Source organism: Nothobranchius furzeri, chromosome 19 (assembly GCF_043380555.1).
Source record: "Nothobranchius furzeri strain GRZ-AD chromosome 19, NfurGRZ-RIMD1, whole genome shotgun sequence".
NCBI classification, from domain to species: domain Eukaryota; kingdom Metazoa; phylum Chordata; class Actinopteri; order Cyprinodontiformes; family Nothobranchiidae; genus Nothobranchius; species Nothobranchius furzeri.
In genome coordinates, this window is record NC_091759.1 from 22,893,921 (window position 1) to 22,905,787 (window position 11,867).

The 11,867-nt window shown below is 43.8% G+C and overlaps 1 protein-coding gene across 1 annotated transcript; it reads left to right on the forward strand.

The window, feature by feature from the left end:
* Positions 1 to 1,782: 1,782 nt before the first annotated feature.
* On the forward strand, positions 1,783 to 11,609 carry tcf19l (transcription factor 19 (SC1), like). Its single transcript, XM_015974031.3, has 6 exons — positions 1,783 to 2,003; positions 2,436 to 3,338; positions 5,730 to 5,899; positions 7,691 to 8,081; positions 8,157 to 8,664; positions 9,494 to 11,609. Exons 2-6 carry the CDS (start codon positions 3,059 to 3,061, stop codon positions 9,834 to 9,836), a joined length of 1,692 nt encoding a protein of 563 aa, XP_015829517.1. The 5' UTR covers positions 1,783 to 2,003; positions 2,436 to 3,058; the 3' UTR covers positions 9,837 to 11,609.
* Positions 11,610 to 11,867: the final 258 nt, after the last annotated feature.

An 11,867-nucleotide genomic window follows, 5' to 3' on the forward strand; every position in this document is an offset into this window, starting at 1 on the left:
ACATGAGATAGTGGCCAAGGTCTTTCATGCACTCTGCTCATCTGAACTGCTTCACATCTGTTACCTGCAAGCGAAGACAAGAACTATTCTGATGAATTCATAATCAACAACTTTGTTATTACCAATAATAAAGTGAGCCCAATGTTCAATCATTTTGTGAAATGACGATATTATTACTTGATATTGTTTATAATCCTGTGATCAGTAGTATTTTACTTGATATTACAATCTTGGACATTTGCACTAGACACTGATGACACGTAATGCTAAAGTCACACGACACATTTCCTTTTGTCTGATCCAATCAGAACCTTTGTTTCTGAGGCGAGGCGTGGTTTTCTGTGGTGTTTGTATAAACCCTCTTTTGCATGTCAAATTCTGATTCGCCAGTAAACCAAAATATAACAATATAAAAACTATCCCACGCCACCTTTTCTTTAGTTCAAGCGTTCTAGAGAAGTCTCGGACCGGCCATCCGGACTTCCTCTTCAGCCAAAAGAACCTCGACAAGCTGGATAAAATCTGTTGCAAGTTACACCTGACCGCAACGGTTCCTTCAGAATAAAAACTGAACCTCACGACCCCTTCAGGGTCTCGGAGACGCCAGTGATAACCTGTCTTGACCTGGAAGCTGCTTTTCTACCGGCAGTTCCAAAGAGGGTCCACGAGGACCTCGACATTCTGGATCTAACGGAGGTTTCCCCTGGGGTACGTAGACCGACAGATGGCATTTCATGTGTGTTATAAACCTCCGACTAAAGCTTAGAGCGAAACATTCACTCCCACTCCGCATCCGGATCCGCTGGTTCTGAATAACATTCCACACACACACACACACACATCATCATCATTCATCATGTCTCACTCCACCTTAGTCCATCAGTACGGGAAGTTGCTCCTTTCTGATGCCAGCCCCTAGTGGATGAGGATGGAACAGCAATTTCTGTCACTTCCACGTTGGCTTCACGTTAGAATCAGAATCAGAAAAGGTTTATTGCCATTGTCAGTGAACAAACAATTCACAAACTAGGACCTTGCTTCGGTACTAATGTGCTACATATAACATGAATAATAAGATTAAAAATAGAATAAAATATAATAAAAAAACTAGAATAAAACTTTCAGGTAATGGTAACATGGCCGATAACGTGACGTTGTGTCGAGTACAGAAGACCAGCATGGTTGTGTGTTTATAATCTATTCACAAGTCTAACGGCAGATGGAAAGAAGCTGTTCTTATGTCCGGAGGTTCTGGTCCGGACATAGGTAGGCGGAGCTTCCCACTGATTAAAGGTGTCAGTGTGATTAACCCAGGACAGATGAATGAATGAATGCTTATTTATTTATGCATTATTTGTGTAGTTTGAGTCGCAGTAGCAGATGAGAATAGGTGGAGATTATTGGGACGGGTGGACACTAAAGCTTATTCTTATCCATTCACCATCGTTCCACTGAGTAGGTGATGTCATAATGTCCATCTACAGATTACTTTCTGAAACGTTCCTAAAATTGTCCAGTAGATTATTTGAGATAAATCCACTTTCACCAGAAAAAAACCCATTATAAATTAAATTAACAGGAGTAATAAAATAAAGAGACTATAAATATGATTAAACTCTTTTATATTACAAGAGGTTTGTCTACAAAATAAAGAAGGATAAATATCTATAAGTGACTACACAGCCGTCGCCATGACAGTTTTCCTATTCCCGCTGAAGCCGCCCAGACTCTCCGCCAATCAGCAGGAAGCAGGAAGTGACGCAGATTCTCGCGCACGGAAGCCCCACAACTGGCGCGCCAAATTTCAAAGGACTTCCTCCTGGGAGGAAAGAAGAAAAGCTGCTCGCAGCAGTCGAACAATGGCGACACATTTATATATAATAGGAAATAAATACCAATAAGTTCGTCCGAGTCGGAGTTCGGGAGGAAAATCCGTTCGCGGACGAGCGGAACGACTCTTTTTAGAGGAATGATTCACAGGAAGTCGGTGTCGTGTCATTGTTGTAAGTCCTGCTCTGACTTTCATTCTGCCCCACCAGGAACCAGCGACGATCAGAAAGCTTAGAGGAGACTTCACTCCTCAGATTAGCTGCTTTTGCTGCTAATGCGTCCGAACCGAGCCTAACATGTTCAGAAGTCAAAGATAAATGCAGTTTCAGAGGCAGGGGCAACGTTTTCTCTTCATGTGGTTCATGCCGCTGGTGTCTGGATCCCATGAAGCACGATGCGCGTTTCAGAGACCAAAATGATGTAAAGATGTTTTTTCTGCTTACATTTACACCTTTAAGTGTTTGTTAAGTGCTCATCACGGTCCCATTAATGGGCTCAGATGTATTAGAACGTGTCAGATAAATAATGCATTTATGGATGAATGAATATGAATAAAAATCCACCTTTTCTTTATTATAAGTGATTTTATTTTTGTTTTCTTGCAGATCAGCAGCTGTTACTTCCTATTTGGTTTGAATCAGCTGGATTTTAATCAGATTTCCTCCCTCAAACAAACACAACAAGACTTTCTTTGGCATCTTTCTCCAAACCCGGAATTCTTAAATGTTTGGCTGCAGGCGGATTTGCTTACAGCTGTTGTTTTTACAGCTCCGTCTCGTGTTTGCAGAGCTGTGACACACCTGCCGTCCACGTCCCAGCTGCTCTTTATGTTTGAACTCGCAGCTTTATCGTCTCCACTCAGCGGGGGGATTCAGTCCGTTTGAGTCGGGGCTCATAAAGTAGAGCCGGAGCTCATTTTCACTCCTCACTGTCTCATCCGCAGAGCCAAGTCCTCATTACTCATTCATGTATTCACAGCAGAGCAGCAGCAGCTCGCCACACTAATGCAAACACCTGCTGGTGGAAGCTGCTCCACCTGCCTGTGACCTCTCCTACAGTCTGACAGCTTTCATGTCGGCTCTCAGCTCGACCTGCTCACACGCGTTCAGTCTGGTTTAGCTCCGAGTCTTTACGGAAATGGAACGCAGCCTGCTGTAAGCAGGGCCTGACACAGATCGGGGGTGGCCTCGAGGCGAGGGAGAGAGGGGGCCCCAGATAATCCACAGCCATGCTGTGTGGTGCACAGCCGTGCTTCCAGCTGCTTCGGATCGGGTTGTCGTCGGGCGACTCGGCGAGGGACCTGTACACATTCCGACCTGCGCGGAACCACTCTGTGTTCCGTCTGGGTCGAGCGTCGGAGCTGTGCGACGTGACGCTGGAGTCGGCGTCGGTGTCGCGCATCCACGCCGAGCTGCACGCCGAGAAGGAGGCCAGTGGAGCGGAGGGAGAGCAGCTGCAGCAGCAGGAGGAGGGCTGGAAGGTTCACCTTGAAGACAGGAGCAGTCATGGTGAGAGGGGGGCGGAGCCACAGACACAAAACACACCTGCAAAGGCAGGATGAGACGTGCACACACACCTGTATAGTCACCGTGGGAGAGGAAGGGAAATACCTCCGCAGGTTATACCATAATCACAGGGAAAAATACACTCGTGCTTAAAAAATATCAAATTACTTTAATAAACCTGCAGAAAAACTACAGAAAAGTAACATTTACTTCATTTATTGAAAGAGTCTTAACTATAATAGAGGTCAGCATGTAGAAAAACAGTTCACAGTTCACTGAATTATTCATTTATTACTCGTTTTGAGCCATTTTATTAGACACAGCTGGAATATTTAAAAGTAAATAAAGGTTGTTTTTTATAAATAAATGAGGCAGAAAACTGATATTTTAACATATTTTGGGACGTGAACCATTTCTCACAGATCTGTTTTTGTTGAATAATTTCATTTTCCTTTATCACCACAATGTCCGCGGCCATCTTTGTCTTTAAAGCATCAAAACATAAGAGTTGATCAACGGTTGCTGTGTGAAATCCGAGTTATTAAAATAAGACTCGTTTATTCTGCTGCACTTAAAATTTCTATCCACCCTTTCTCTTAACCCGCTTTTCCACGCGGGGTCGCGTTTAGTATGACGTCAGGAGGTGGACTCATCGGTTTAGAGACGTAAAATAAACTTTTCTGCGTAATCGAAGATTCGGTTTATAAATGAGATAAAACGATAAATTTGTGACGCGTTTTATAAAAAGATTCACGCTTTCATTTAAACGTGTTTAAAGTTGTCGCTTTTATTCGTAAAACCAAAAGTTTTCATAAAGAATCTGAAAAAACAGCTGATGCTTTAAATGGGTGAAGAAGAAGAAAATATCATTTCTATAGCGCCTCAAGATAAAAATCATTTAGAAAATGGTTAAAAATGTATTTAAAATGAGCAAAAATAGACAATTGTGATAAAACATGTTAAGAAAGAGAGAGAGTGAACAGGAAAGAGGGAAGTCAGTGGATCCTGAGGAAGGTGGAATAGGTGGGGAGAGCAGAATAAAGAGAGAGAGGTGAAGAAGGTCATACAAAAGCCAGCTTGAACAAGTGAGTCTTCAGCTGCTTTTTAAAGGAGACCACTGAGTCCACTGATCTCAGGCTCAGGGGGAGAGAGGTCCAGAGTCTGGGGGCCACAGCAGCAGATGATCTGTCACCTTTGACCTTTAGCCTGGTGCTGCACAACCAGTAGGCTTTGGTCACTGGACCTCAGGGACCTGCTGGGGGTTAAATACTTTAAAGAGCAAGTCACCCCCTTCCAGAGTCTTACTCCACTCCCACTTCCTGTTTGAAAAATGTAACAAATGCTGTTGCCTAACAGACCGAGAAGGCGGAGCCGCTAACAAACACACACACACACAGGCTCACAACGACATTGTGACATCATATGGTACCAGCTAACATTCTAGCATACCTCTTAGCCAATAGCGATGGCAGATTTAAATTCAAATGCAGTGCAGAGTTTTTACCCGACAACGGCTCAACACTGACAGTTTTAGGCAGAAAATAAAATTTTTTACTAAAATCCACTAAAGGGCAAAACTGTTGACGACACGTGTCTGCAGCACGATTAGACACACATTTATATAGTTTATCAGTGGGGTGACTTGCTCTTTAATAAATGAACAAATATGAGAAAATATTAAGGTTAAATTGAAGAATTTAGGGCATTTATAAAATGTTTGATATCCTAAATTACCTTTTTTTTGTGAAGACAAAAATTTTGGATTTGATATTTTTTTATTTCACCACATTTGAAACTGAAATGTTGATTGATTACAGAAGAAAATCCACTGAAATCCCAGATCCTCATAAAGCGCAGCCGTATTTCAGGCAGATGTAGAAACCAGATTCTGAAATATTTATACTTTTTCTACAAACGATGAAAACGACAGAATTTCCCGTTTCAGGCGTCCGTCTCGGCTTGAATAAAAACTAAACCCAGCAGGTCTTCATGGATCCAATCAGAACGTCGCTGCTGTTCTTGTTCCGTCTCACAACATTAAACCCGACACTCTGATGAATCTGAACCTTTATTGTGTCATTTTTCCAGTAATTTCACACTCCGTTTCCCAGAATTCCCTCCTTGCCTCTGGACTTGTGCTTTGGTATTCCTCCTGCGTTCCTTCAGCCGTTTGATTGTCTTGAAGCCTCCCAGCTCTTTATTCTGTTAACAGTCGCTGATTGTTTTAGATGTTTGGATATTAAAACATCTTCGTGTCCTCGAGTCACGCTCCCGCTGCGGGTTGCTCTTCAGGAACTTCCCGCCGCTCGTCTGCCTCATTAGGAGTCTGGAAATCGTTTTTATCATGAGAGGAAAACTCAGCAGGAGTTTGTGGTGAAACGTTTGTGTTTGCAGGAACGTGGGTGAACGACGTGCGTCTCCAGCCGGGCGTCCTGTGGGAACTCTCAGACGGGGACACGCTCACCTTCGGGGGCCATTCGGCCCCTGGAAGCCCCGAGTTCTACTTCCTGTTCCAGAAGGTCAAAGTTCGTCCTCTGGACTTTGATGCCATCACCATTCCTAAAGTAAGAGACTGATTTTATTGTAGTTTATCTTTTAGACGATTTTCAGGGATTATTTTGTATTTAATGTGTCTAAAGTTCATCCAGAAGCCACCCGAGCTACGGAAGAGGATTAGGGCCAAAATTCTGACTTTTGATTTCTGAGAAAGTCGGAATTCTGTATTCAAAAACTTTCATGAATACAAAATTTCTCTAATGAAATCTGTTTTAAAGGGGCATTATGGACGTGTGACAGCCAAAACATGTATAGAAATAATAAATGTCTTCTTCATACATTCTCCTGCAATGCCCTGGTCCTGTAGAATGAGCCCTGGCATTTTTACTGTGATTGCCTGTTTTTCTGTAAAATCACAGAAAAAGAGAGATGCTCGGGTCGAGCAGGCTGCTTCATGCGCGTTCACGCTCAGGCATCGCCCGTAGCATTTGCTATCCGTAGCTTTAGCAGCAGAGAGAGAGGCAGTGCCACTTTGTCGCTGTTCCTAACGCCTAGTGACAAAGCTAGCTACATTTCTGAGGACCCTTAGCTACTTTCTGTAGAACTTTCTTCTAGATATTTCCTGCTAATTAGCAACAAAATAGCCATTTTCACTCCGAACCGTTCTTTGGATTGACGTTGTTTCAGCTGTCATCAAGGATATAAACGTTACAGATACTGTGAATGTTACTAGAGTGTAGCTCACCTAGTAAGATGTCTGACTCTCATGCAGAAGACCCTGGGTTCGATTCTGGATGTGAACATAGTTCATTTAGAGTTTCTTTTTTACATTAATGGTATATTTTTTACAATAATAAACCGCCCAAATTTTTATTTGAGACTCGCCGAACGACATTGAATTCACGGATAAAAAAGATGTGGGTTCAACTTTCATTTTGGAACAATTTTTCAAGCAAGGGAAGGGAATGATCTGAGCATGCAGGAGGACTGACCCATCATAAACCTTTGCCGGCTCTGCTGAAGAGAAAGCTACAGAACCAAATTATTTAATTAATTAGCTGCGTGTTCTCCTGTCCTCTGTCCTCCGGGCCACACACACACACACACACATACACACACATACACACACACACACACACACACACACACACACACACACACACACACACACACACACACACACACACGGGACTGTCTCAGCTGTTATTTTCATTAAGGAGTGTGCACGTAGACCATGCGTGCCTCGTGCGCGAGCCTACTTTTGAAGCTGCCATTACGCTTTTGGCCTGAGGGGGCAATCACGAACATAAAAATTCAAAACTCCGTAAAGTCCCTTTAATACTTTCAATGATTCTTTTAGTTTTTGGACACATTTAAAGAACTGAAACATCTTGTTGGGATTATTCATTAAACAACTAAAGTGCGTTTCCTCCTTTATTTAATGACATTTTCTTCATTTATTTCTTTACATTTTTTATTTTTTATCTCTTCAAATTTATTATTTGGATTTTTTATACACACTTTCCCGATTGAAAAAAAATCAATTTCAAACTTTTTTTTAAATAATTATTTTTCAGAATCTTAATTTTCTTCTTTACTTTTAAACGTTCAGGTTTGCTGAAAAGGCGTGAGAGATTAATTTATGGTTGTTTACACCAAGAAAGGTTAGGATAATCTGAACCTCGTAGAAATACGAAGAAATTCAATATTTAGTTTGAATAAATGTTAAATCTGAAGGTTTTTAAAATATTAAAACGTTAAAATTAAAACCCTAAAACAAACAAAATGATCTTTAAACACAAAGTCTGAGTCGGGCCAAATTTCCATCGTTTTTGATGATATTTTATCTGGTCTCCTAGGCAGGGACCTTTTCTTCCGACTTACAGAACCGGATCAGAACCAACCTGGACCGTAAAGTCACCGCTAACCTGGACCTCTCCAAGATGTCCATCAACCGGGCCACGGTCATCCTGAACTCCATCGGCAGCCTGAGCAAGATGAAGGGCAGCGCCTGGACCTTCCAGAGGAACCGCAGCCAGGAGGGGGCCGCCTCCGACCCGGGAACCTCCTCTTCCTCCTCTCCTGTGAGCTTCACCTCGCTCATCCCTTCCTCTGCTCCTCCCTCGTTCTCCTCTGAGGCCTCGGCGCCGCCGGCCAAGCCGCTGCAGGCCGCCCCCAGGAGCAGGAGGAAGTCGGCGCACACGGTCCTGCTGGAGGACGACAGCTCGGACGAGCCTAAGGATCGGGAAGGTAAAGATCAGCTGATCTTCGCAGGAAAGTAATTGTTCCTGAGCTGATTCTAACCATTTCTTTGGTTTTGCTCAGCTGTGGGCGGAGCCATGGAGGACGAAACGAGGTCGAGGCCGAAAAAAAGGAGGAGGCTCTACAAGTCCGAGTCTGAAGGTTTCAGCTCCCCTCCTCCTCCTCCGCTGCAGCCGAAGCTCCACAGCGACATCCGCCGGCCGCTGGCGACCAAGCCTTTCCCCGTGGGGATCCGCACCATCGGCAGCTTCCACGGCGCCATGACCAACAGCAGACTGAACCAGCAGCTCCTCCAGACCTCCTTCCCCAACGTGGTTCCTCACAAACAGGAAGTGGAGGTGAACCGGCGAGTCAAAACGGTGCTGCACGGAAACATCTCCGCGTTCCGCCAACAGAAATCTGCCAACGCTTCACCGACTGCGCAGAGGGGCAGGCGGCGGGCCAACAGCTCGCCGGTCTTCTCCCCCCTGGTGGTGGGAGGCGAGAACTACAACCTGGCGTCGCCCACGATGCGGATCCGGACAGAAGAAAGAGGGCGGGTCCAGTTCAGCCGATTCCATCACCAAGCAACGTAAGCCGTCCGGGAGAGTTTGTTCTGCTGCTATAAAAAACATCAAAGTGATTTTAAAACATAATTATTTAACTCGACGTTTCATTAATGAACACATAAGTTATTGATGAACCCTCCCACTGTCTTTACGGGTGACCCCGCGAGGAAAGTTGACCATTAAGCATTGAGGTGGTGCTCACTCCTCACCCCTGCCACGTGGACCTCAAGGGCTAAACCATCTTTCCTCGCAGGTTCACACCCATGAGGGCAGCGGGAGGGTTAAATGATTTGGCCAGGAAATAAATCTAATTGCAGTGGGCGGGGCCAACGCTGATCTCATTGAGTTGATTGCTTTTGTCTGAAAATTATTCTTTTTTTTTTAAAAGCTTGTGACTTAATAAAATATAACTTTGGTCGTAGCAGAGCTGTAATTGGCTCATCGTGAGTGTAGAGATTAGCGCCATTTTAATAATCCCAGGGTTGACTGATTTGGTTATCTGGGATCGATTAGTTTTGCCTTTCTCCGAAGGATAACTGCAAATTTTATAAATGAAAAAATATATTCAAATTATTTTAAGTGCATGTCTATAATTTATGAGATGACTAATTATTTAAGGCATTAGATTTTTAATAGTGGCACTGTCAGGCCTCCGTACGCCCAGCTCTAAGACGATAGAAGTTTCTTGTCTCTGAAACTAAACGTGTCGTAATTTAAAAAAAACGGGACTTCCTGTCTGATTCTGATCTTCTGTCACGTTTAAAACCAAAATAATCTCAATCAGATTAAATCTGAGCATAATCTGGTTCTTTCCTGTATTCATTAAACACATTTTATGTTTTGTTTTTTTAGGAAACGACGAGGTCGCCCCAGGAAGCACCCCCTCCCTCCACGGCCCTCACTGCCTTCTCCATCCTCTTCCTCGTCCTCTTCCACCTCCTCGGCCTCCTCCTCCTCCGGCTCCTCCTCGTCCTCCTCGTCAGAAGAGGACGATGACGAGGATGAAGATGAGGCGACGTCGGTCGGGACGGTGGATCAGTGTGCGGCCCCGCGGTGCCGGCTGCCCCAGCAGGACACGGTCCAGTGGATCCAGTGTGACGTCTGCGACGCCTGGTTCCACATAGACTGTCTCCACGTGGACAGGAAGAAGATCCTGACGGACCCAAACGCCGACTTCCACTGCGGCTGTCGCTGATGGGGACACGCCCATCGGGTCATCAACGCTCCGTTTTCACCCCTTCATGTTTTCATTTTGAGTCATAACACGGGAAACTGGCCCTAAAATCCTGGAATCCCGTTTGATCTGCATCCGGAGGACAGAAGGACGTCCTCTGTCCCTCTCAGGCTGCCATCAAACGTCCCTGCTCAGGCTTCACTAGGACTGCTGCAGCGGGGAGTTCAGGACGAGGACACCTGATGAAATCTTTTAGCGCCGTCTCGCTGCCGACCACGGGAAGATTAATGACACGTTCCCAAACCGGATAAACTTCCTCAGACGTCTTCCTCGGCGCTCCGACCCATTTAGGCTCCGTTTGCTTACCTCAGACTTCTGTTTGATGCTTGAAGGTGAATGAAATCCCAGGAGGTGCGTCGGCAGCTGGGATGACGGTCGGATATTTGGGAGCACTTCTGTGGGATTTGGGAAGATTTCTCCTTATTAAACTAAAATCAGAGCTCCCGATCTGACCGGAATTCTGTTACGGGGCCGTCCCGTTGGTTCTGGCATCCTCTAACAGACACTTCACACTACTGACCTGCGATTCTGACTTCACCTGAATGTACACACACACACACACACACACACACACACACGTTTATGGAATTCCAGGACCTGCTTTTGTTTCTAATCCCGCGCTGCTTCCCTGATCTCCTACGGCTCTTTTTCTCAGAATTTCTGCTGGAAATGTTGTAAAAGCCGGCGTTTGGGTTTGTGAAGCACGAAAACGGAAAAAACTCCAAAAATAATAGTTGAGATGTAACTTAAATGAGAAAATAATAGAAATATATATTTTTATGTGTTTATGAGCGTTTGTAGGGACAACAACACACTTCCTAACTCTGCCTGCTGGTTAAATCAGATTAGTAAAAACATGGCTGCCTCCTGGCCTTAATCTGGTCAATAAGCTGAAACCCGTCAGAATAAAAGCATTTAGTCCTTAAAAGAAACGTTTATTATTTCTGTTTGTTTAATGGATTTTTACCATTTAGAAGCATTTTTGTGTAAATGTTCAAAGAAATGTACTTTCTTTGGGATTGATGAGCTAACGGCTAGTCAGCTGACCCACATCCCAGCCTTCTGGTTTCAGAAATACATTTTCTTTACTAATTTAAATATGAGCAGCATCTAAAACAAACGTGTGATGCACTCGAGGTCGAGTGTGAGGTAAAAATGTGTTAAAATCCCTGTTTGCTTCAAAACTGGGAGAAGTTTAAATGTTTTATTCTGTAAATTAGTTTTAGAAACCTTCACTCTTTCATCAGGTTCATTTTGGTTTGATTCGACTCCTGGATGCATTTAAGAGAAAAATTCTGCTTTTGATGTTTACGCAGAATTTCATGTAAATAACTTTAATGTGAAACTGACTCTGATGTAAAGATTCGTAAAATAAAAGCGTCTGTGAGCTTTGGGAGACAACATGGTTCTAGCTGTTAGCACATTAATCCTTAGTTAAATGTTCTCCATTTCTCTGAACTGAGGCCGTTCAGGAATTTACAGCATTGAGATGAAAATGATTCAGTTTAAAACTTTTACAACAAAACACTTAAAATGTCCTTTTATAAATAGTTTAGCAGCTTAAAGGCTCCAAATTCAGCAGCAATGTATTTTTTTTATAAAAGATATATTTTTTAAATGTAATAATTTTGCTTCTGGCTAAAAGTAAATTACAAATGAACATGATGACTTCATAATAACCAGATTGAACCTGTTCAGCTGCAATGTAAATAAAAATAAATGATTCCTCATGAATGTTTATTTTTCCTGCTTGTTTACCTTTTTCTCGCCCTGTGGTGCATTTTACTGGGAGATGTTTAACCCCTCTTTGGTTTACCTTCCCAGGTTCTCTCAGCGTCTCACAGCTGGGTTAACTCACCTGTGCCCCCCCCCCCCCCCACACACACACACACACACCTGTCTCCTACCTGCGGACACATCTAACAAGCTGGAGCCACAACATTGAAGCTTTGTTGAAAACAAAAAACCTGCAGGTGTGCAGCAGACAGATGC